Genomic DNA, 24,043 nt, shown 5'->3' on the forward strand with positions numbered 1-24,043 from the left:
TGGTTTTATCTCCTGGCAACGCAACTATAGTTGAGCAACGATCCATAAATAACCTGGCCATAAACAAATATGCCAGTATGGATGCATTGAGGCAAGCAAATGTATGGGAATAAGCCAAAATAACGGCAGATTACATTTGAGTAGCTTGCAACTCGTTTGTTGACTCAAAGTGTTTTGAATAACAACACACACTTACCCAAGTTTTGTTATGCTATTCATTGAATAGAAAGCTTGGAATATGATCTCGAGCTGGAATATGTTCGAAAAATCACGAAAAGTTTTCAAAGATCAAAATTAAAGAGCTTAAACTGACAAACCAAACGAATCGGGCCGTCGCTGTGCGGTAGGTCAATGTGGCTTAAGTGTTTTTGTTGTCCTTAGCATTGATGATTAGTTAGTATCGAAATAGTGGAAAATAAGGCTTTCTTCTCTCTTATTGCGCTTAGCAGAGTTAGAGGATTTATTGAGCCCTGCTTCAAAACAAAAACGTGCTCTAACCGATTGCGTGAGGTGGTTGGTGTTAACACGAGGACGAGTATGAAAAACTTTACGGACAGTAAACAGGCCTTGCCCTTATGCAATAACAACCAGCACGGTAAGATCACGAACAGACTTGGAATGTAAGAAGGAATGTAAACGGTCTACATGGTACCCAAATTTGGTCAAAGGCTTAAATTTGCAGATCGGTTTATAGCCCAGAGATATCCAAATATTTCTCGGAATTTAATGCCTTCTCTGAGGATGGCACACTCCGCCCGATGGAAAGATTAAGTGGTGGGAGACACCTCGAAAGACACCTCAGAGATTTTAGAATGAGCTCAGAAGATCGAGGCGCTTGGAACGCTATTCTACGTTCGGCTAGTGAAACAAATGTTCTATCATAACCAATTAAAGTAAATTAAGTTGATGAAGATTCATGGCGTATCACAAATCGCGATCCACCACCACCATATTTTAAATCGATCTAGCCATGCCCGTCCTTCTGTCTGTCCGTCTGTCGAAAGCACGCTAACTTTTGAAGGAGTAAAGCTAGACGGTTTTGATTGTAAATGGGCCAAATCGGTCTATGCTTTGATATAGCTGCCATATTAACGGATCTTGGTTCTTGACTTCTTGAGCTTCTAGATGGCGCAATTCTTATCGGATTTGGATGAAATTTTGCACGTGTTGTTTTGGTATCACTTCCAACAACTTTGCTAAGCAAGGTTCAAATCGGTGCATAAACCGATCTCCCGATTAGACTTCTTGAGCTTCTAGAGGGCGCAAATATTATCCGATTTGGCTGATTAAACATATCGTTGAGGAATGACTTCCAAAAACTGTGCCATGGTCTAAATCAGTCCATAACCTGATATTGCACATTATGCCCATGAACATTTCACTAAGGAACAGGGGCAAACTTCTCAGATATCTGATTCAAGTTTTAGGCTCAATGATAAGGGATCTCCTTTTCACAGTCGAGTCCGAACGGCGTGCCGCAGTGCGACACCTTTTGGGAGAGAAGTTTTTACATGGCATAGTTCCTCACAAACTTTGCCAGCACTAGGAGGGGAAAACCACAGCTGAAAATTTTTTCTAATGGTCTCGCCGGGATTAGTACCCAGGCGACCAGCGTCATAGGCGGACATGTTAACCTTTGCGCTACGGACGCATAACCTGATATAGCCGTCGTATAAACCGGTCTCCTGATTAGACTTCTTGAGCTTCTAGAGGGCGAAATTCTTGAACAAATTGGTTGAAATTTTGCATATGTCATTTTGGTATGACTTCCAGTAAATATGCCAAGTATGGTCTAAATCGGTTGATAGCCTGATATAGCTGTCATATACACCGATCTCCCAATCTGACACTCTGAGCCACTGGAGGGTGCAATTTTCACTCGATTTGTCTGAAATTCTGGAGGTGGTATTTTTCAACGACTTCTAACAGTCATGACATGTACGGTCCATATGGGTCAATAACTTGATATAGTTCATATATATATTGAAAAAGTCATTCAAGGGACTTGACAAATGCGATTCATGGTGGAGGGTATATGAGATCCGGCCCGACCGCACGCTTTCACTTGCTTTAGGTTTCTTTTTTTTTCATTTGGGCAAAGCTCAGTCTGCCAGCAGTCAGTATTGGGAGTTTCGAGTTCATGTATGAATGTAACTTCGGAAATATTTCAAATTTCACTTTAGGCGAAAAAAAATTTTGAATTTACAATACCACCATTAATAAAAAAATATCCTCCCTTGGTATTCGTCACAAATTTTTGCAGTTTTATCGTAAACAACGTTCTCAACATTTTTCGTAAAAGAAGTTTAGTTGTCAAAAGATCGTTTATGGTAAATGAAGTTTTTTTGCGATGTCTCCAATTTCACGCTAAAGCGACAATTCTTAAAATACCCTTAACTTGTACACGAGTAAGTACTTCCGTTCATATTATTTTGACTAGAGGAGTTATGGGCAGCCAATGAAACTGCTAAAGCATCAAACGGTTAGTAGCAGCCAACCGAGTAACGAAGAATTTGTTAATCTAGAAAAATTAATTTAGTTATTAAAATTTTTTAATATTTTCTTAATTTTTTTGAATATTTCAATTCAATTAAATTTTTTACTTCAAAAAATATGTTCGTGATACTTTTCTATAAAATTATGTTATTTTTTATATATACGGCTTTTTAACTGTCTGCGTGTTCGAATATACCTGTGTATATTTTTGGATATGTTTGTCTATATATACAGTTTTTTGTTTTTTGTTATAAATATTTGAGAAAACCAAATTTCGAATTTCGAAAAATTTTTATCATAACTGAAACCAACCCTTGCCCAGCCAATTTAAATTCTATAATTTGGTATCATCCACCAAATGGTGAGTAACATGATCGCCACCACCATTCTCATTAGGTATAACGACTACGGTGGGTATACCACCTGCAGTGCTACCTGAAAATGTGGGTGAACGTAACTGGGGCGTCAGTGATGAGCCCACCAACAGATCATCACTCACCGAAGGATGACGACTTGATACAACACCCTCACGCAGGTTATTAGAACTCATGACTAAATTAATACCACCACCAGCAGGTATGGAACCATTATTACTTGAGCTACAACTATTGGCGGAGGTTAGACCATTGCCCATTTGCAGACCACCCGATAAGCTATGCAAGGAATGTGAACTGACGCTGCGATTATAATCGGCGGCTGTCAGCTTGTGCTGAGTTTGATGAGATTGATGATGTGATTGTTGTTGTTGTTGCTGTTGCATATTGGGGGAAGTTGTTGTATTGTAATGGTTATTAATATTATTATTGTTGTTGTTGTTGTTGGTAACATGGTATGGTAGTAAATTGTTATTGAACTTTTGCTCATCGGATGGCGAACCGAATTCCGATGATTCGCGTATGGGTGCTAATTGCAGTTGTGCAGCTGCAGCAATCATCTCACCTGTGGGCAAGCCCGAGGGGCTGGGTCGTTCGCTGCTAGCCACATCTTCGAAGGCATCCTCGTTAAGGGTCTGTAAAGCACCACAAATCATTTGCTCCTCCAAGGTAACCTGTAAATGAGTAGCATAGACCTATGTTAGTATACACACTTATCACAATAATGTCATATCATATCACAATAATGTCAATTGAAAACAACAACAACCATAGTAGTAATAATAGTAGCAGTAGTAGTAGTAGTAGTAGTAGTTCTCAAGGTAATAGATCATTATTCGGATATAGAAAAGAAAACTACAGGAAATTAAACTAAAATTTATTTGTTTTCGTTATTTTTTTTTTAAGAATTATTATTTTTTTTTAGGTTTCTTCTAGCGGAGTTAATTCTCTTTTTTTTAAATACAATTTTCTGGCTTATGTTTAACATTTATTAAGTTTTAATTAAAAAAACATTCTAAATAAATAGATTTAATGTTTAATTTAAAAATTACACTTAGAAATGTAACAGAAGTTTGACTAAATGTAAGGGAAACAATGAAAATACCTCGGTAGATTATCCAAAAACTTTTAAATACTTTAGTTTAGTACTTTAAAAAATAAAACTTTAAAAGAGATCATTTCTAAGCGACAATGACAGTGAGAAAAGTTTATTCCTCAACACCCACAACATAGCTGGCAATCGGGAAACTGCTGTATTTACTACAACCTACCGTTTGGGTTTTCATTCATTGTTGAAAATGTTGGTCTCCACTCCGAACACTCCACACCTCGATTTTTTTCACTCCCTTTTTTCTGGTCTTAAAGAGGTTCGTCCTTTCTCATTTTCTCCCTAAGCCTATAAAGGTTATGAACAATTCAACCTTAATGGTCAGTTGGTTTTTTATAAACACCACAAGAGGCCGTAGCGCAGAGGTAAGCATGTCCGCCTATGACGCTGAACGCCTGGTTTCGAATCCTGGCGAGAGACCATTAGAAAAATACATTTTTCAGCGGTGGTTTTCCTCTCTTAATGCTGCCAACATTTGCGAGGTACTATGCCATGTAAAAACTTCTCCTCAAAGAGGTGTCGCACTGCTGTACGCCGTTCGGACTCAGCTATTCCTTTTTATAGCCGAGGCCCCTTATCATTGAGCTTAAACTTGAATCGGACTGCACTCATTGATATGTGAGAAGTTAGCTCCTGTTTCTTAGTGAAATATTCATGGTCAAAATTTGCATTTGCACAATTGACTCCGATTCCTAACATTTAAACTTAATATCTCAATTTGATATGTTGAAACACCCAATCCCGATTGACGGAATCGAGTACGATTCCACATTTCTTTGCACAAAGCCCTGTGAAGAGAGCGTTGGCCTGGTTGCTCAGATAGTAATGATGATTTGACGATTGTAGACAAAAAATTCTAGTCTCTTACCGATCTCATCGCACCCGTAATACGAGGCAGTGCGAAGGTTAGGTTTAAGAGGCAGTCTGCCATCAGACTCACTTAGACGTTTTCGTCCATTGTGATACTACAGGAACAGAAAATGGAAATGCCTTCCAGTTCGTACTGTTGAACCATGCAGATCGCTTTAAAAAGCTCAATAACTTGCGAATATTCTCATCCCCTTAACCAGACAGGTTCTCAAAGAAAAGGGGACCTAAAGTGGAACTCCTTCTGATCAGACAGTGACATGGCATGTCGGACACAATGACAGAGGTTCATCTCAGCTATACGAACGGAAACCTCTTCCCTTCCTTCCAGATTTCCTATCGTGGCCTTGATTATACCGCGATGTTATGAGCTGCTCCCAACCTTACTCCATTCTCCCATCGCCTTAAGTCTCATAGCCGCAGTGGCTGCCTCACACTTAATCTGTATGTCAATGGATCGGATATCTAGAATAGTCTCCAGGGTCCTAGTAGGCGAGGTCCTCATCGCTCCGCCCATGCCAAGACACTTTTGCACTTTTTCTCCAAAACAGTCCACCAAACTACTGAGGCGTAAGTAAGTATTGGTCTAATCACGCTCCTGTAGAGCGAGTGGACTATCCTCCGATGTGAATTTTGAACTGTTCAGCCGTCTCATTGAGAGATCTGCGGCAGTCGAGGGCGATTTTTGTGTTCAGAAATACATTCTCCAGGTATTTAATGGCTACCTGGCTGTCTGAGAAGATATTTATGCCAATCGTCGTTATGACATTATATCTTAGCCATTCTACCACTTCCTTAATTGCAAGGATCTCTACTTGATACACACTGCAGTGGTCGGGAAACCTTCTCGACATGACCAGTTCTAGTTTTTCATAGCGCACCCCAAAGTCCACCTGGTCGTCTAGTTTGGAACCGTCCGTATAGAAATCTATGTAACTTCTGTTACCAGGGATATCGTAGTTCCAATCGGTTCTTTCAGTAATATTGGTACAGTAATTTCTCTCAAAAAGCGGCTCAGGTAGGATGTAATCCACACTGCCTGGAACATCGAATATTGTATCAAGGATAACACAGTGTCCGTAGCCGCCCCATGACCAAAAAGAAAGTTCCCTTAACCTCGCAGCTGTAGTCGCAACAATTGTCTTGCCACAATTTCCAGAGGCATTGGGAGTAGCATTAAATTCAGTGCATCAGATGGTGTCATCCTCAGTGCGGCTGTGATGCCCAAAAAAAGCTATCCTTTGGATCCTGTTGACTATTGAACAGTAGGTAGACTTTTGAACCGCCGTCCAACAGACCACTACACCATATAGCATTATTGGTCTGATAATTGCAATACATAGCCAGTGCATGACACGCGGTCTAAACCCTCCACTTTTGCCAATGGTTCTCTTGCAGGTGTATAGGGAAAGAGTTGCCTTTCTTGCCCTTTCCAAAATGTTGGATTTGAAGTTCAGTTTCCTGTTCAGCAAAACACCCAGGTATTTTGCGCTTTCAGTAAATGGAGCATTCTTTCCTCCCAAGGAGACAGGTGCCACTGTAGGTAACTTGTATCTTCTGCTGAGAAGAACTACTTCTGTCTTGCACGAATTTACTCCTAGACCACTTTCGGCAGCCCACTTTGCTGTGGCACATAGAGCTTTCTGAAGTATATCCCCAAGAGTGCCTACACACTCCAGCTCCTTCATGATTAAAGTCGGTTTTTCATTGTTGAAAGGATTTTCAATGTCAAGAAATGCCACCATTGTGTATTCCTTGACAGCGAGAGAACCTTCGATGTAGCCGTCTAGATCGTAAAGGGTTGTTTCAATGCACCTGCCCTTACTATGTGCATGGTGTTGCCAAGACAGGCGATCTCCAGGGATCTTTGCCTAAGGACATGTTTCTATCAACCTCTCAAGAGTCTTCAGCATGATTCGTTCGATCTTGTCAGGATGAGTTTATTTACGGATTGAGGGGCAGTTGAGAAAGCTGTGGAACTACTCTTCCTCAGGACACCGGACAATTGCGGTGTGGACCATTCATCCCTAGATGCTTCACTAGCTGCTGCTGTCAAAGTATATTTTTGAGTTATGTCCTTTCCCGCTGACACAAATCATGCCCAATCCAACCGGATGACCCACCCACACAGGGCTTGTCGGGTCCCGTTTTGACGCCTTCCGCTCCTGTCTTCTTTGAATTCCTTGGAATCAGGGAATCTTATATGCTTCTGGGCGGATGCAGCATTTTTCAAGCAGAGGTCTTCACGGTCTTGTAGGCACTTGAGGCGATGACGATGCGAGAGCATCGTTCTGATTAGTCTGTCACGATATCCATGGACAGTCAGGCGGTGCTAAAGGCACTGGCGTCGGGCCATTACAAGTCAGGTATGAAGATGCAAACAGCTTCTTGTAACCACGGGCAAGACCTTCAGGCTCAGGCTGTAGTTGCAGGTTTCATATTGACAAAACACGACGGGTCAGGAAACCATGACTTGTGATTGTTGTTAGTTCTGACTGGTCATTGCATCGTCAGGTCTTTGACTTTGCGCTGGAGGTAGGGAGAGGCAGACTTCTGCAGGAAGTGCGATGACGAAGTAGAGACGACCTAGCACTTTTAGTGTCACTGCCGCGCTATTGCGAGTAGAAGACACAGGATAATGGGCGAACAACTCTTTCCGTGCCGGGATTTTCTCCAGGCATTTGGTCCTCTTGTTATTCTGGTTTTCTGTAGAGGCCTGAATCGGCTGACTGGATCATACTCTCGCTGCTAAGAGTTTTTTTCTTCTTGTCTTCTGCTTCTTTTATCTGTTCTTTTTACTGTCTTGTATCATGCTGTGGTGTATCTTTATCTCGTTTTCTCGGTCTTATGTTTTCTTCTACTTTCTTCTGGGGCGAACACAATGGAACTAAGGTTTATATATGTATTTTTTTAATATTTTAAAGTTTTTGGATAAATCCCCTTTAAGGTAAAGACGTAACGAAAATGAAAGGGGTAACGGATAAACACATTTAAAATGATCAAATTGAGTTACGATCATAATAGAAATACATAAACTGAAATGAAAAACAATCATAGAACACTTTCAAAACCAATAAAAAAAAATTTACAACTTTTGAGAAGTTTGATAATTCTTTTACCTGCAGATAATCGTAATCATGGACTTTTGACTGATTTTTTTTTTATGCATAAAAATGGAAATGTTGAAGAAACGTAAAAATATAAAAAAAATTGTTTTCAATAAAAGATGTCAATGAATAGACAGCAGTGTGAGGTGGGTTGTATTCGTGTTTTTAAAACGTCATTTCTAATTCGCGGATAGTTTAGCCATCTTCAGATAAAATATGAACAATGTTTGAGATATTTTATAAAAACTTTGGAACACATTTTTAACAGGAATTTTGCCTACAAATCAATTAAAATATCCGCGTATTAGAAAAGGTTTGGGTTTAGCAAATAATCTGATTGGTGTTGAAAATAAACATAAACTTCTTGTAAGGAATTGGGAAAAATATGGTTTGCAAGTTTTTTGTTGTATATGTAACAGATGAAAATAGGTATGTTTGTGTATAGAGTGCACTTAATTATTTTTTTTTAATCTTAGTTTATACAGCCTCCACCTTAGGTAGAGGCACTGTTATAGATCATTTACACGATACATCTTGATCACAAATCTTTGGAAATGTATTGGTAAATTATAACAATATGCTTCACATGAAGACAATATCATCAATCATAGCTACAGCTATAAATTCTTAATAAATGTTACATTACACAAATCAATGGACAAACAAAACTACAGCCCTGAAACATATTCACTATTCCAATCTTCATCGTTCTCGCAAACGTCGCACAATAAGCTATAAATGGCTATCTTCTCCTAATGCTGGCGATTTATGAGATATTAACCCATATAAAAACTTCCACTCTACGGCTATAAAAAGAAGGCCCCTTATCATTGAGCTTAAGCTTAAAACGGACAGCATTTATTGATATGTAAGAAACTTGCCCCCTATTCCTTAATTTAATCTGTGGACAAATTTCATTTGTCATTTGCGACGTTCCCAGTACGAACGTCCTTTGGCTTTATTCTAAATCTGGGTTTTAAACTGAGGCACATGGATGTTTTAATGTTTTTCTGCATGAGAGGAACCTGTTTGACGACTGATTTATGCGACTGTGGAAATCCCATGGCAGCCGGTTGTACATATGGAATTGACCCGATGGAATATTTCATATGCAGGGGCTATCGCCTCAGTGTACGTGTTTTCGACGTTCTCAGTACGAACGTCTCTGGGGTTTAGTCTAAATCTGGGTTTCAAACTGAAGGACATGGATGTTTTAATGTTTTTCTGCATGAGGAGAACCTGTCTGACGACTGATTTGTGCGGCTGTGGAAATCCCATTGCAGCCGGTTGTAAGTATGGGATTGACCCGATGGAATGTTTCATCGGCAAGGGCTGTGGCCTCAGTGTACGTGGTCGTCCTTTTTTCGTCATGAGGGAGGCACATGTCGGAGTGCCTTCTCCGCAAGCTTCGGTGCCGGGATTGATAAAATCCGAACCCAGGTCCTGTTCAGTTTCCAGAACCGCCTACATCATCGGTCGGTGTTGGTAAGATTTAACCGGTCATTATGGAAGTGTAGCCGCACTGAATGTGTTGCAAGATGTTGTGCGAACATAAACAGGACGTGTTCGTTATTTTTTCGTCATGGAAGAGGCACATGCCGGGGTGCCTTCTCCGCAAGCTTCGGGTCCGTGCCGGTATTGATAAAACCCGAACCCAAGTCCTGTTCAGTTTCCAGAACCGCCTACATCATCGGTTGGTGTTAGTGAGGTTTAACCGGTCATTATGGAAGTATAGCCGCACTGAATGTGTTGCAAGATGTAGTGCGTACATAAACACCAGTGGGTCACAAGTGTCGTCGGATTATGTGACCCCTCCGAACCCTCCCGTGCGGCAATATACTCAATAGCAGCACCCCAGTCCCAATATTGCCCGGTCAGTGCCGGGAAGTGTATCATTTTTCCAATGGAAGATACAGAGGCAAGTTTGACGAGAAGTAGATTTTGTAAATCGGAAGAACAAATTGGTTGCAACGATCCAGGAGGCAAAGCTGACCACGTACACTGAGTGGGGAATTGGCAGCCGGTTGTACGCACCGGATTGACCCGATAGAATGTTTGAATGTTTAGGCACATGCCGGAGTGCCTTCTCCGCAAGCTTCGGGTTCCTGCCAGGATTAAAACAACCCGAACCCAGGTCCTGTTCGGTTTGTCAGAACCACCTTCATCATCGGTCGGTGTTGGTGGAATGTAACCGGTGCATAGAGTGGGTGCATTTCCGATCTTGCTCTGGCCTTACGTCATTATGAAAGTAAAGTCTCACTGAATATGTTACAAGGTGTTATGCGAACATAGACAGCAGTGGGTCACAAGCATCGTCGTTGCCTTCGGCGTCCTAGTCGTCAGACTATGTGACCCCTTTGACTTTTTCCGTGCGGCAATATACACAACAGCAGCCCCCCCGGCCCCAATATTGCCGGACCAGTGCCGGAAAGTGTATCATTCTTGCAAATAAATTGCAACGGATTCCGAGGCAATATCGACGAGTAGATTTTATAAGTCGGAAGATAATATTGGTTGCAGCGATCCGGGAGATAAAAGCTGACCACGTACACTGAATGGCGGAACAGGATGACAGGTCCTCAGTCACTTTTGGCGACGTAACCGTCATTGATCCGAAAAGATGCGCCAAGTTGTTCAACCATCAATTTATTGTGCATTCCGAGAGTGACAGGGCTAGAAGGAGAGCCATTCGTCGTATCCGTGGTCTACGAGCCGATGGACAGCCATCACAATTGGCGTTTAAATAAAAATGCCTATAATGAATTGCTGCGCAGACAGATATGAACTTCGTGCGGCAGATTACTTAGACGCGAAAAGTTTCTGCACATACAGCGTCTACGTGTCAAAGTTCTTGCTACTCCAAGGGGAAGTAAGAGCTTTAGATCATTTGTAAAAAGAGTGAAAAGCAACTCATCGGCTATCGCGACTCTCATTAAAGACGACGACATGTTTGCGGGAAATTCTTTCCTGCCTGAAAACGAGCAACCACTCCCGGTCATTGAAGACGTATCTAGTTCCACGTCTCAGATATAATTTAAAACACGTGGAGTCAAAATCGTTCTTGCGGATCTCGACGTAAATAAATCCCCGGGCCTTGATGGCACATCATTACTAGTTCTATATAAATGTTCTTCGACGCTCGCTCGTCCTTTACGCAATATTTTCAACCTTGCTTACCGTGCCGGTGTTTTCCGGCGCGTTGGAAGATTGCGAACGTGCAGCCTATCCCCAAGAAGGGTGAGGTGACCAACCCTGCGAATTACCGACCAATAGCATTATGCTCCGCGCATTCCAAGGTTATAGAGAGCGTGGTTAATCATCATCTTGTGAGATACTTAAAATCCAATGGTCTTCTAAGCGACCGACAGTATGGGTTCCGCAGAAATCGCTCCACGGGTGACCTAATGGCATTCCTGTCGGAACGTTAGAGTCGCACTATTCGGTGAGTATAAGGTCGTGGCTCTGGATATCTCCAAGACATATGACAGGGTCTGGCACAGTGCACTCCTTTCAAAGCTTGTTGCTTTTTGTGTCGGTAATGACTTCGCTGGATGTTGTATTGAGCTGTCTTAGAGATCGGACTTAGGAGTTGTTGTAAAATTGATTGTTCTTTCTGACTTTCTTTTTCTTATTTTCATTGACGATCTATTGGGTCTGACTTCGAATCCGATATACTCATTCGCGGATGACCTACAGGAGCTTGACGAGGATCGCCACCTCCATATGAAAATGTGACAAATAAGCCACGTTCTAAATTGGAAAAAACCACTGCGAACGAGCTTTTTTTAGGCGCTGATTGTGAACATAAGCAAAGGCAAGAAGATTATTTAATCAATGGAATGACATGGTAGGCAGCGACTAGACAAAGAGACTATGGAATGAACGATCTAAATCAAATATCTGTCAATGGAGAAGGAGCATCTGAAGAACTCATTACAGAACACAAAAAGGTTAGGTACACATTTGTCACTCAAAGACATCAAAAATGATTATATTTGTCGATGATGTCATAGCACGAACTTTCCGAAAGATAGCTTTCTATAAACTACCAATGGCCGGCGTTATATCGAAGCAGAAATAGGATACTTGAATCTTTCTTCTCCTTTCAGGCACTAATGGAGCTAAGATTGGTGAATCTAAAAAACACTCAAGAATTTCATGCTGGATTCTAAATGGTATGAGAAAGTGCGTTGACGATCCGTCTTAAAGCAGAGGAGTAGGAATTTGGTGAACAACATGTGGCTGAAGGAAAGAGAAGACTAAGGAATCAAATACGAGAGCCTTAGTGAAAAGGAAGATGATGTTTTGGTATCATCTTCTTGCATCCTAACCCAACAAAGGCATTAGCTTGAGGATTTTGGTTATCAGGTGCGAATGTTTGCGTCTGCCCATAGATGCTCTGGACATGAGAAAAGGGTCGATCACACCCCGGCACGGAAAAGCTGTGTGCACCACACAGGCTGGAACATTGAGGTCCGATCTGTGTGGTGTGCATTGCTGTTACAAGCTAACGGGCGCTTCCACAGGTTGCGGATAATGGAATGCTCCATACTGAGTATCTGAAACGGCAGTCGCGGACATTTAGTGGTATCGAGCGGAGAATCCCAGCGAGAGGCCGGGCGACACCGGCCTTTGCACCAATACTGAGTGCCTATGATGCTCAATATGACGAGGCGAGTTATTGGCGTCTTTAAATAACCAATGGCCAACCTGTTCCCCCGGCGATCGGTCCTTTGGACCGGAACGAGCTTGCTCATCTACAGGAGCATGACGAGGATCACCACCTTGACATGCAAATGTGGTTACAACAACAACAAAGAAACCTTGTTAACCACGTAGAAAGCAATTGGCCGGCAGATACAAACGCGTCAACTCCTACAAAGCGGAGATTGATGGCAACATGCATCAATCCCGATTGTAACCTGGGACCACACGACTCACAACACCTGTTTTACTGCCCAATCAGACCCATTCGACTCAGACCCAGAGTTTAAACTCCTACAGAGCAGAGATTGATGGCAACATGCATCAATCCCGATTGTAACCTGGAACTACACAACTCACGACACCTGTTTTACTGCCCAATCAGACCCATTCGACTCAGACCCAGAGTTTAAACTCCTACAGAACAGAAACTGATGGCAATATGCATGAATCCTGATTGTAACCTGGGACCACACGACTCACAACACCTGTTTTACTGCCCAGTCAGACCCACTTGACTCAGGCCCTGATGGATTTGGTTATTCAACAGGATCAAACAGACAAAGGATAAAACAACACCTTCCGCCGGGCCATGTATCTGCTATCCCGATTAAACACGACCCAGAAACAAGGACATCAAATTCCGTCACGGAATAACTAAGGGCATCACACAGGCTGGAACTTTGAGCAGCGATCTATGTGCTGTTCATATTGGGTTGCCCAAAAAGTAATTGCGGATTTTTCAGGTCGGCCAAATGAAGTTGATGATGACCAAATCAAAGCATTAATCGAATTGGATCGTCATATAACTGGACGTGAGATAGGAGAGAAGTTAAATATACCAAAATCAACCGTTCATTATCACATAAAAAGTCTTGGACTGGTGAAAAAAGCGAGATATTTGGGTACCACATGTATTGAAAGAAATTCATTTAACAAACCGAATCAACGCTTGTGATATGCACCTTAAACGCAATGAATTCGATCCGTTTTTAGAACGAATCATAACTGGAGATGAAAAATGGATTGTTTACAACAACGTTAGTCGAAAACGATCATGGTCCAAGCATGGTGAACCAGCTCAAACCACTTCAAAGGCTGATATCCATCAAAAGAAGGTTATGCTGTCTGTTTGGTGGGATTGGAAGGGTGTGGTATATTTTGAGCTGCTTCCAAGGAACCAAACGATTAATTCGGATGTTTACTGTCAACAATTGGACAAATTGAATACAGCCATCAAGGAGAAGCGACTCCACCAGGACAACGCTAGACCGCACACATCTTTGGTCACTCGCCAAAAACTGAGTGAGCTTGGCTGGGAACTTTTAATGTATCCACCATATAGCCCTGACCTTGCACCATCAGACTACCATTTATTTCGATCTTTGCAGAACTCCTTAAATGGTAAAACTTTCGGCAATGATGGGCTATAAAATCGCACTTGGCTCAGTTTTTTGCAGATAAAGGCCAGAAGTTCTATGAGCGTGGAATACTAAATTTGCCAGGAAGATGGCAAAAGGTTATCGAACAAAATGGCAATTATATATTTGATTAAAGTTCATTCTAAGTTTTATTAAAAATGCATTTACTTTCTCTTAAAAAATCCGCAATTACTTTTTGGGCAACCCAATAGTTATCACGAGAAGCTTAGATGTTACCGGGCTCGTTCACAGTTTGCAGATGGTGGAATGCTCCTTATGGAGCAGATACAACTGCAGCGGATAATCGCAGTATCCGGCGGGGGAATGTCTATAAGAGGCCGGGTGAGTTATTGGCGCCTAATGGCTATCACGTTTCCGAGGCGATCGTGATAGACCGGAACAAACTTGCTTACATAAAGAAGTTTGACGAGGATCGATACCTCAACATGCAATGTGACTACCACTACAACAATAACAACAATTTACGATTCTTAAACGTGGACTGCAGAAATGAGTCAAACGAAGTGCGGAAACCTGTATCAAAATACCGACTTTAGAGTCATTATAGGCAGACATGTACCATACACACTAGTCTTGTGCCCGCATTAAAACTATTAAACAAAATTTTAACCAAATAAAAAGACTGAAATATCTTTAAAGTCCACTTAAAATTATATTGGGTTGCCCAAAAAGTAATTGCGGATTTTTTAAAAGAAAGTAAATGCATTTTTAATAAAACTTAGAATGAACTTTAATCAAATAAACTTTTTTTACACTTTTTTTCTAAAGCAAGCTAAAAGTAACAGCTGATAACTGACAGAAGAAAGAATGCAATTACAGAGTCACAAGCTGTGAAAAAATTTGTCAACGCCGACTATATGAAAAATCCGCAATTACTTTTTGGGCAACCCAATAGTAGTTTTTAAACTTTTCCTTAGTAATATGACTTTCATCAAAAAAATTATAAAATAGATATTACAATCCTTTTTGAAAAAAGTGTGTGTGCTTTTTTTATCAATTAGTCTGGAGAAGTCAAGTTTTTCTTTTTAAATCCATTACCTGTTTTTCCAAATGTGATGTGGTGGAATTCTTTCTAGAATGTGGTTGACTCGGCACCACAACCAGAGAATGAGAATCATGGGTGTCTTTTGAAACAGCTACAGTAGGGGTGGGAATTTCCGTTATAGCTGGCGTGGGCTTAAATTTACGTTGTACCTTTTCACAGTCACGCATGGTGGTGATTAGCAATCGAAACAATTCCCAATGGCCGAAACTTAAGTTTAGAACCTACAACAAATTTCGAAAACATAAAAAAATGATTATCATCTTAGGGGTGTCATAACTCACCTGTTTCAAATCACTGAGTTCACAGTATTTTAAAACACGACCACTAATGGCATTCTCCCTTAAGATGGGTGACAATTTGGACAAGGCTGGTCTCAAATCTTCGACTCGCTCTACCAAACTAATGACACCCTCCACTGTGAGATCCGAAAGTTTGGTTTGCAGTATATCTTCCTATTGTAAAGAAAAAGAAAATTTTATTTAAGTTAAAATTTTGGGTTTTTATTGAAAATTTGTGTAAACTTTTTAAAAGCCAAAGGCTTATGACCTCTAACAATCCTACTAAAAACCATGGAGCGTATAACAAACATCTTGTAATAGAGTTGGGTACTGAGCGAATTTCTCATGTACATGTTAAGAAAGGTCAGTCTCAACTGCAAATTTTGTTACTTTTGCCCATGAACATTCCACTAAGGAACAGGGGCAAACTTCTCACATATCAATGAGTGCAGTCCGATTCAAGTTTAAGCTCCTGATTCCGAACGGCGTGCCGCAATGCGACACCTCTTTGGAGAGAAGTTTTACATGGCATAGTACCTCACAAATGTTGCCAGCATTAGGAGGGGGAAAACCACCGCTGAACATTTTTTCTGATGGTATCGCCAGGATTCGAAACCAGGCGTTCAACGTCATAGGCGTACATCGGAATCCATAGCAAAAGTTGAGGAATTCGTTGACGCAAGGAATTTCTGACGCATCATTCTCTCTACCAACATGGTTGGTCTTAATTCTCCGGACATGATGATGGAGCTAGTGCAGATGAATAATAATCACAAAATTGTTCTTTGGTTGACATTACAAGAGGATGACTTTTGCACGTCTTCTGACAGATGACGTTCGCACGTCTCATAGCAGATGATGTTCGCACGTCTTGTAGCATATGACTTTCGCACTTCTATTGTAGTTGAGGATTGTGGACAAGGGAGGGATAAGGGAAATTGCAAAGACCTTTGCATCAGGGTTCACCCTAAGCCATATAAGAATGGTCCTGTCAGCCCATGCCGACATCGTTGCGCAAGAGTTTAGGGGACATGAGCTTTCTACAGCTAATGTCTTTATACTTGGGGACGACGCCAACGCGCACTACATTCAATGACGTAGCAGGGATAAAAACCACAGAAATTAGTCACTCTTTTAATACATTTTGTACAAAAACTTAAGGGGAATAATCTAAGGTTATACAAGCGGTTCGGGGAACAATTCATTGATACAACACCAGTGACGAACATTGATTCAGTTAAATTCTTAGATTTGGAACGACTTCACCCACCAGATGGTGCATGAGATAGTTGTTATTGTTGTAGTTGTGTGTTGTACACTGAGGCGGCAGCCCTTGCCGACGAAGGACTTCATCGAATAAATCCGGTACGTACAACCGGCTGCCATGAGATTGGTTGTTGTTGTATGAGATAATGAGGAGGCCCTTTAAATATCCGAGAAAGACCAACTGGGAAAATATGGAGAAGCTGGGGTCCCCTTGGTGTCTATCTCGTACACAGGTAAACTGGAGTCAGTAATGGGACTTGTCGCTAAGCCTTTTAGAAGGCATGTAGAAGCAGGTATACGCGCAAGACCATCCAGTTATGGTGGCTATAAACCACCATTTCCCCAGGGGAAAGGGTAAAAAAACTACCCTTCCCCAAGGAGAAAGGGCAATTAAAATACACTTCCCCTCTGCGCTACAGTGGCCTCCTCAACTGCCCTAAGTGAAATAATGAAAAGGAAAGGGGATTCGATGGTAAAATTTACACATTGGTAGGGTGTATTAACTTTGTGGGGCCTTTCACAATGGGAACCGAAATACGAGTATAGAGTTGACAAGTCTCTCATAGACTGAATAAGCTAAATCCTAGTGAGTCCCATAGTATAGAAGTAATAGGTGGCTATCGGAGAACACTACGCTTGGGGTATTAATCAGCGTTCCTGAGCGTGACGACTATCACTCCACTAAGGACAGAAATTATTTCAATCAGTCTCATATATAGACCATCTTATTTTACTTTTTAAGGTAAGGATGCTATATGTTCTTCGTGGGCAGGCCGAGGTGATGTTAGAAATATCATATCACTGAGTCAGGTCAAAGGTCTCAACGTTATCTCTAAAAAGTCGAGGTTCTGCCTGTTCATTAGGATGGCGAGGATAGATCAATGGCAGAACCTAAGCATTATTGATAGATTGATCTTAATACCTAGGTGTGATTTGGATAGGAAACTGTGCAGAAAGTACGACCGAAGCGTGCAGGGAAGGCTCGTAGGTTTTGGTCACAATGCAGAAAAGAAATAGCATCAAAGAGTGGGACTCAAACACAAATGGCTGGTAGCTGCTGTTACACAGGTGGCTTAAGGATAGGAGGCAACGGATATGTGTGTCTACATTGTAGATAGAGCCGTCTTCGAAATCCATGCTGATGCTCGGGGACTGGAAATTCTCCAAATAGACTCGGTAGGAGTAGTCCAGCAAACGTTTTGGTTAGGGGTAAGAGAAGGGAGATCAGTCTGTACGACTACCTCTTACTCGGGTTCTTTCCAGGCTTCAGTAGCGGGATCACTCTGTCCACCATCTTCCATCTCATGCATTGTGCAGAACGTGGAACCTTCAATATGCTCTACTAAGCGATTATGGCCAGTCGACCACTAATATCGGGCCAGTAAACTTGGCTATTATCTGGGACACAACTACCAACCGGCGGTATGCTCCATCTCGGCAGAACCGAACTTGGCTGCTATCCCCATACGTTTCATGTAAAGGTCACTAGAGCCAGGCTCGGGAGAAATTGGTCTATAGGGATATATGGAATGGTGTGTCACGAAAGCCAATTCTCCACCTCTTAAGCGCACGGGAGAGGTCGGAGGGGTCACATAGTCTGACACGAGGACGCCGAAAGTGATGGCAACTAAGCTTTTTGACCCACAGCTTTGCAACACCTTGCAACATATTCAGTATGACTATACTCCCGTAGTGACGTAAAGCCAGAGCAAGATCGGAAATGCACCCACTCCATGCAATGGTTACACCTCACCGAAACCGACCGATGATGTGGGCGGTTCTGGCAAACTGAACTGAACCAGGGACCGGGGATCTTTTCATCGAAAATTTCCTCTCCCAGACCTTTTTTCGTCGACGAACACGTACACTGAGGCGGCAGCTTTGAGCTCCACACAGGCTGGAACAATGAAGTCCGATCAGTGTGGTGTTCAGTGCTGTCACGAGAAGCTTGGCTGTGAGCTTCCGGGGGCGTCGAGCGGAGAGGCTCAGTGAGAGGTCGGGCGGCACTCTTGCAAAAAAACTGAGTGCCTTTGAAGCTCGATATTACATGGCGAGTTATTGGCGCCTTTAAATAACCAATAGCCATCCTGTGCCCACGGCGATAGGCCCTTTGGACCGGAACGAGCTTGCTCACCTACAGGAGCTTGACGAGGATCGCCACCTCCACAGGGAAATGTGGCTACAACAACATAGACCGATTTGGATAGTACTTGGTGCAGTTGTTGAAAGTCATAACAGAACACTACATGCAAAATTGTAGCCAAATCGGACAAAAATTGCGGCTTCCAGGGGATCAAAAAGTTAAATCGGGAGATCGGTTTATATGGGAGCTGTATAAGGTTATAGATCGATTGGGGCCGTATTTGAAACAGTTGTTGAAAGTCATAACAGAACACCACATACAAAATGTTAGCCAAATCGGACAAAAATTGCGGCTTCCAGGGGTTCAAGATGTCAAATCGGGAGATCGGTTTATATGGGAGCTATATCTAAATCTAAACCAATATGGCCCATTTGCAATCCCCAACGACCTATATCGATATTAATTATCTGTGCAAAATTTCAAGCAGCTAGTATTACGCGTTCGACCGCTTTCGTGATTTCGACAGACGGACGGACCAGATCGACTCAGAGCGTCGACACGATCAACATGTATATATACTTTATGAGGTCTTAGACGAATATTTCGAGGTGTTTCGAACGGAATGATTAGATTAGTATACCTCCATCCTATGGTGGTGGGTATAAAAACATTAGAACGAAGATAAGCTCAGTACGGCCTTCAGGATAGGTGCTGATACGGAAGTTGCATACTTAGCATGTCAAGAATACGACGAGGACCCGGCATGGGTGAGCAATGAGCACTATACGGGTTGGAACTCTGAGTTCCGATTTGTGTGGTGTTCATCGTCATTACGAGAAGCTCAGCTGAGAGCTTCTGGGCGCGTCCATAGGTGGCTAGTGGAATGCTTTGTATACGGAGTTGCTGCAATTGCAGTCGCGGGCAATCAGCGATATCGAGTGGAGAGTCTAAGTGAGAGACTAGAACGGGCTTGCTCACCTATAAAGCTTGACCATGATCTCTACCTCCACATATCTATGTGGCTTTAACAACAACAACGAGGATTTTATATTCCAATGCCAGGTTTTTGTGAGGTTAAGGTCCTACAGTTTGGAACATACCAAACCATATTAGGGGCCCAAACAGAGGATTAACGAATATATGAAGGGCACAAAAGTGCAGATATATGCTTTACGAGTTCACAATAAGGCGATTCCGGCACGGGATTGCTGTGAGCACCACACAGGCTGGAACATTGAGCTCCAATTTGTGTAGTATTCATTGCTGTCACGAAAAGCTTAGCTGCGAGCTGCCGGGCGCATCCGCAGTCTCAGTGAGAAGCCGGGCGGCACCGGCTCTTACACAAATAATGAGTCTCTATGATGATCGATGTGTCAAGGCGAGTTATTGGCGCCTTTGAATAACCACCCTTTTTCCGCGGCAATCGGTCCTTTGGACCAGAACGATCTTACTAACCTTCAGGAGCTTGACGAGGATCGCCACCTCCACATGAAAATGTGGCTACAACAACAACAATAAGCCGATCACTGGCTTAGATGTATGCAAGCAAGGGCCGCACACTCTTCCTTAACATAACTTAACTTTGGGAGGATATTTCCTAAAAATTTGGTCTTTAGACAAAATTTCATAGAAATTTCTATTTCATTTCGTTAAAATTTGGTGTTACAAGAAAGTTTTCTTCAAACTTTGTCTTAAGAGAACATTTTATAAAAATTTTGAATTTTCTGAAAATTTAATTCACGATAAACTTACCCCAAAAGATTCGACCGGCGAATTTAGTAAAGGCGTCAGTGGTGGTTCAGTGCTGGAACTCAGATTACGCTGTCGTAATTCCTGAACTGCAGAGAATTCGTTTTGCAACAACTGATATGGTGGATAAGGACCCATTGGGGAAGTTATATATGTGGTCGGCGTTGGAGGCATGCGAACGGGATGTTGAACGCTTGGGCGATTTTGTAGCACTACTGAACCTTCATCTTCAATGGATTGCTGGTCCTCTGTAAAATGTGACACAGTTCAAAGACAAAATAAAAAAAAAGAAAAATTTATTCAAATTTGAATCACAGCAAATCAAACTTTTCAAATCCAAAGAATATAAGAAACTAATGTAAATGAAATGACTATCTGCATTCCCATCATGGGTTTAGATGGCCAACAAAATTTAAAAATACAAACCCTTCAGAACTTTTCTTAGATACGGATCCAAATTAATGGTAAAAGGTAGGAAAATTCGTAAATCTGCCACCAGTAAATCGGATTTATGCAATTGCAAAAAGGCATCCAATTTACGCTCATCACGATCCAGTTCCAGCAAGGGGGCAGCTTCCCGCAGGCAGGCCAATTTGGGGCGTACCCTTAAAAGAAAGACACGTTGTTAGAGCCTAACATTCTAACTCTAAGAACGTGATAACTCACTTTTCATATACGGTTTGCAGGGGCACACTATCATCAAATGATTCCATAAACTGATCATGGTGTAACACAATCATGCTGGCTCTTAAGGGCCATTGTTCAGTTAAATTAATCCAAGAACTTAAACGGTACCAACTAAAATCGATTTGGAATGCCTTCAGTAAACGCACTAAAAAAAAGAAAAAAAAATGCATCACAAATCCCTTATCCAAGTACAACTCCCTCCCACTTACCAGTTATGTAGATAACATTCATCAAACGTCTCATGCTACGGGGATTCACATCACTGAAGTAGTCATCGGTTAACATGATTTTAGACATATCCAACACACCTTGGGGATTTTGACCCAAGCGATGCAGATTCGAGCCTATCGAACTGGCCACGGATTCGGAGAGCCTTAGAGATTTCTTGCCAGAGGGCGCTCCTCTGCCACCTCCCAAAGGTCCCCGCAGCTTCTCCTGGCTGGACATTATCTCCGAGGCATTTGACAAACGTCTGGCCGATACCGAATGTCCCAGTGTGGGCATATCATCACCCTGCAGCTCTCCATAGTTCCGCTTAAATAACAGCGCCGTCATTTGGGCCCTCTGAACTTTGCGCAAACCGGAGTTTTGCAAATACACCGGTAGATGCACCAAATTTCTCAGGAAATCATGACCACCAATACCGCCTTCGGTAAACAGCCGCCGACTATTGGCCTCCGCTGCTTTGGCTATGACATGGGGATCCACAGCTATTAACACCACAAAAGGCCTATTGGGCGAAGAGAGCAGCGTTTGTATGGCATTCAAAACGGAGAGAATTCGTTCGGTATCACAGGAATCTAAGGCATCTACCACTCCCACCAAGCGACTTTGTTGATTGGTGAACGCATCCAGGCATTTTATCATATCCGTCATCAGAGCCACCTCTGCGCCCAGGGCGGTGAGCGGAGCCCCTTCGTTGGAACGTATGGTGCGTTTCAGATGGCGTCCCTGCGATGTGAAGAGAGCGCCAAAGGCTTTGGCCAACACATGGAGATTTGTACAAATAATTGTAACTAGCACAGCACATATCACATAGATGGAGACCAACACATTGTTGCCATCCACACTGGAACCATGGGCAAAATAGGCCACAACCAAGGAAATGCCCGCAATCAGCGTTAGCAAACCAATTTCGAAGATTACCACAATGGGCACACAGCACATGCGCCGCCAGCGCCAGCCAGCGGTGACTTTCAAGGGCTTGGGACGAAAAGCTCTATACAGGCGAGTTGATAGCCAGCCGTAGTGGATTTCGATGGCCTCAAAGAGGGCGGCCAGCATGTGGGCCACTGCGCCCTCGCCGGTGGGCGAAGCACTGCTGGCCTCGGCGAAATGGAAACGCACTGGCTTGGCCTGGCTATCCGCTTGGGCGCCGGGGGGATGGCAAAAGGCCACTTGGAAGATCAGTCTTAAACGTCCAATACGCTTCTGTATGCCATGGTCAATGGAATAGGCCCAGTACATGTCCATTTGATAGTTACAATAACGTATGATGGCAAGCAGGAGATAGGTAAAGGCCAAAATGCAAACACCAGCCACCGGGCCCCAGGTAAAGGACCAAGTGCACAAACCCACTATGGTGCCTAGGATCAAGGCCAAATGGAAGCACACCAGAAATAGTAGACCAGCTGTTCTTATAGGAGGTTCAGCCCACTGGCGGGCGAAATTCGTCATCTCATCTCGCAATTTATTAAGCAGGAACGATTTGCCACTGCCCCATTTGGCATAAAGGCCCACCGTGATGGGGGTGGTCAGCGTGGGTTCACTCAGCACATCGGCCAGGGCCGAGGAGTATAGTTCATAGCCCAGCATGCCCTCGGAGTCTTCGTTGGTGTTCAAGCGCCTCGAGCCAAACACTTGGCCCAATATGGTCTTCTGATGGGCCGTATCAATGGCATACGGCGTCTCTCCCGCCTTATTGGCTCTGTACAATAATTGACTGTTTTTGGGATTTCTCAGCAAGGCCTCCACAATAGCCTTCGAACGGGCACGCATGGCTATGTGCAGGCATGTGTCACCCCTCTTATCACTAGCACCCACCTTGGCCTTACGGTCTAATAACATTTGTACTATTTCCAAGTTACGATTGCGCACTGCCCTCAATAGGGCAGTGTCGCCATCTTTGGTTGCAGCTTCGAGATCAGGATTTGTGTGCAGCAGTATCTTAACGATCTGATTGTGACCCTTCTCCACAGCAGTATAAATAGCGGTTTTGCGATCTTTGCCCTGTATATCCACATCGGCATGCTTTTTGAGTAGGGCTTCCACCACACTGCGATGGCCACCCTTGACGGCATGTATGAGGGGAGTATCACCGGCCCGATCCTGTATATTGATGTAAGCTCCGGCAGCTATTAGAGCTGCGGCTATGTCCTGATAGCCCTCGCGTGAAGCTATAGACAAAGCCGTCATACCATCCTTGTCCAGGGCATTGACATTGGGTTTCTTCTCCAACACCGAGGTGACACATTCAGTGTGTCCTCCTGAGGCGGCCACCAGCAGTGGAGTCCACGAATACATGCCAGCTGTATCGACATTAGCACCGGCCTTCAGCAAAGTGTCTACAATCTCAACGTTGCCCTTGCGACAGGCCCAAACCAAAGCGGTGGTGCCATATTTATCGCCCACATTGACCTTAGCACCACGGGTTACCAGCATTTCCACAATGTCCTTGAAACCACGACCAGCAGCCCATAGTAAAGGGCCCAAATGATAATTGCCATGGACATTGACATCAGCACCTTTATCGAGGAAGAAACGAACAAGTTCGGTGTGGCCACGATAGGCAGCCCACATTAGAGAGGTCCAACCGCCCTACAAAAATTCACCTCACG

At 43.0% G+C, this 24,043-nt stretch overlaps 1 protein-coding gene across 10 annotated transcripts in view; it reads right to left on the bottom strand.

Moving 5' to 3' along the window:
* Nucleotides 1–24,043, bottom strand: part of LOC106087670 (kinase D-interacting substrate of 220 kDa) — a 158,233-nt gene that overhangs the window by 18,310 nt on the left and 115,880 nt on the right. For 7 of the 10 annotated variants that reach the window (XM_059368436.1, XM_059368430.1, XM_059368432.1 and 4 more), the window contains 8 exons: nucleotides 21,416–24,023; nucleotides 21,186–21,351; nucleotides 20,946–21,124; nucleotides 20,523–20,767; nucleotides 15,425–15,595; nucleotides 15,137–15,364; nucleotides 7,965–7,994; nucleotides 3,436–3,544 (listed from right to left, as the gene is read on the bottom strand). In XM_059368436.1, the coding sequence (XP_059224419.1) occupies nucleotides 3,436–3,544; nucleotides 7,965–7,994; nucleotides 15,137–15,364; nucleotides 15,425–15,595; nucleotides 20,523–20,767; nucleotides 20,946–21,124; nucleotides 21,186–21,351; nucleotides 21,416–24,023 (3,736 nt within the window). Of the gene's footprint in view, nucleotides 1–2,775; nucleotides 3,203–3,292; nucleotides 3,545–7,964; nucleotides 7,995–15,136; nucleotides 15,365–15,424; nucleotides 15,596–20,522; nucleotides 20,768–20,945; nucleotides 21,125–21,185; nucleotides 21,352–21,415; nucleotides 24,024–24,043 lie in introns of those variants that run through there. The other 3 variants (XM_013252795.2, XM_013252796.2, XM_013252801.2) reach the window with 2 other exon arrangements.

This window comes from Stomoxys calcitrans, chromosome 5 (genome assembly GCF_963082655.1).
Source record: "Stomoxys calcitrans chromosome 5, idStoCalc2.1, whole genome shotgun sequence".
Lineage (NCBI taxonomy): Eukaryota > Metazoa > Arthropoda > Insecta > Diptera > Muscidae > Stomoxys > Stomoxys calcitrans.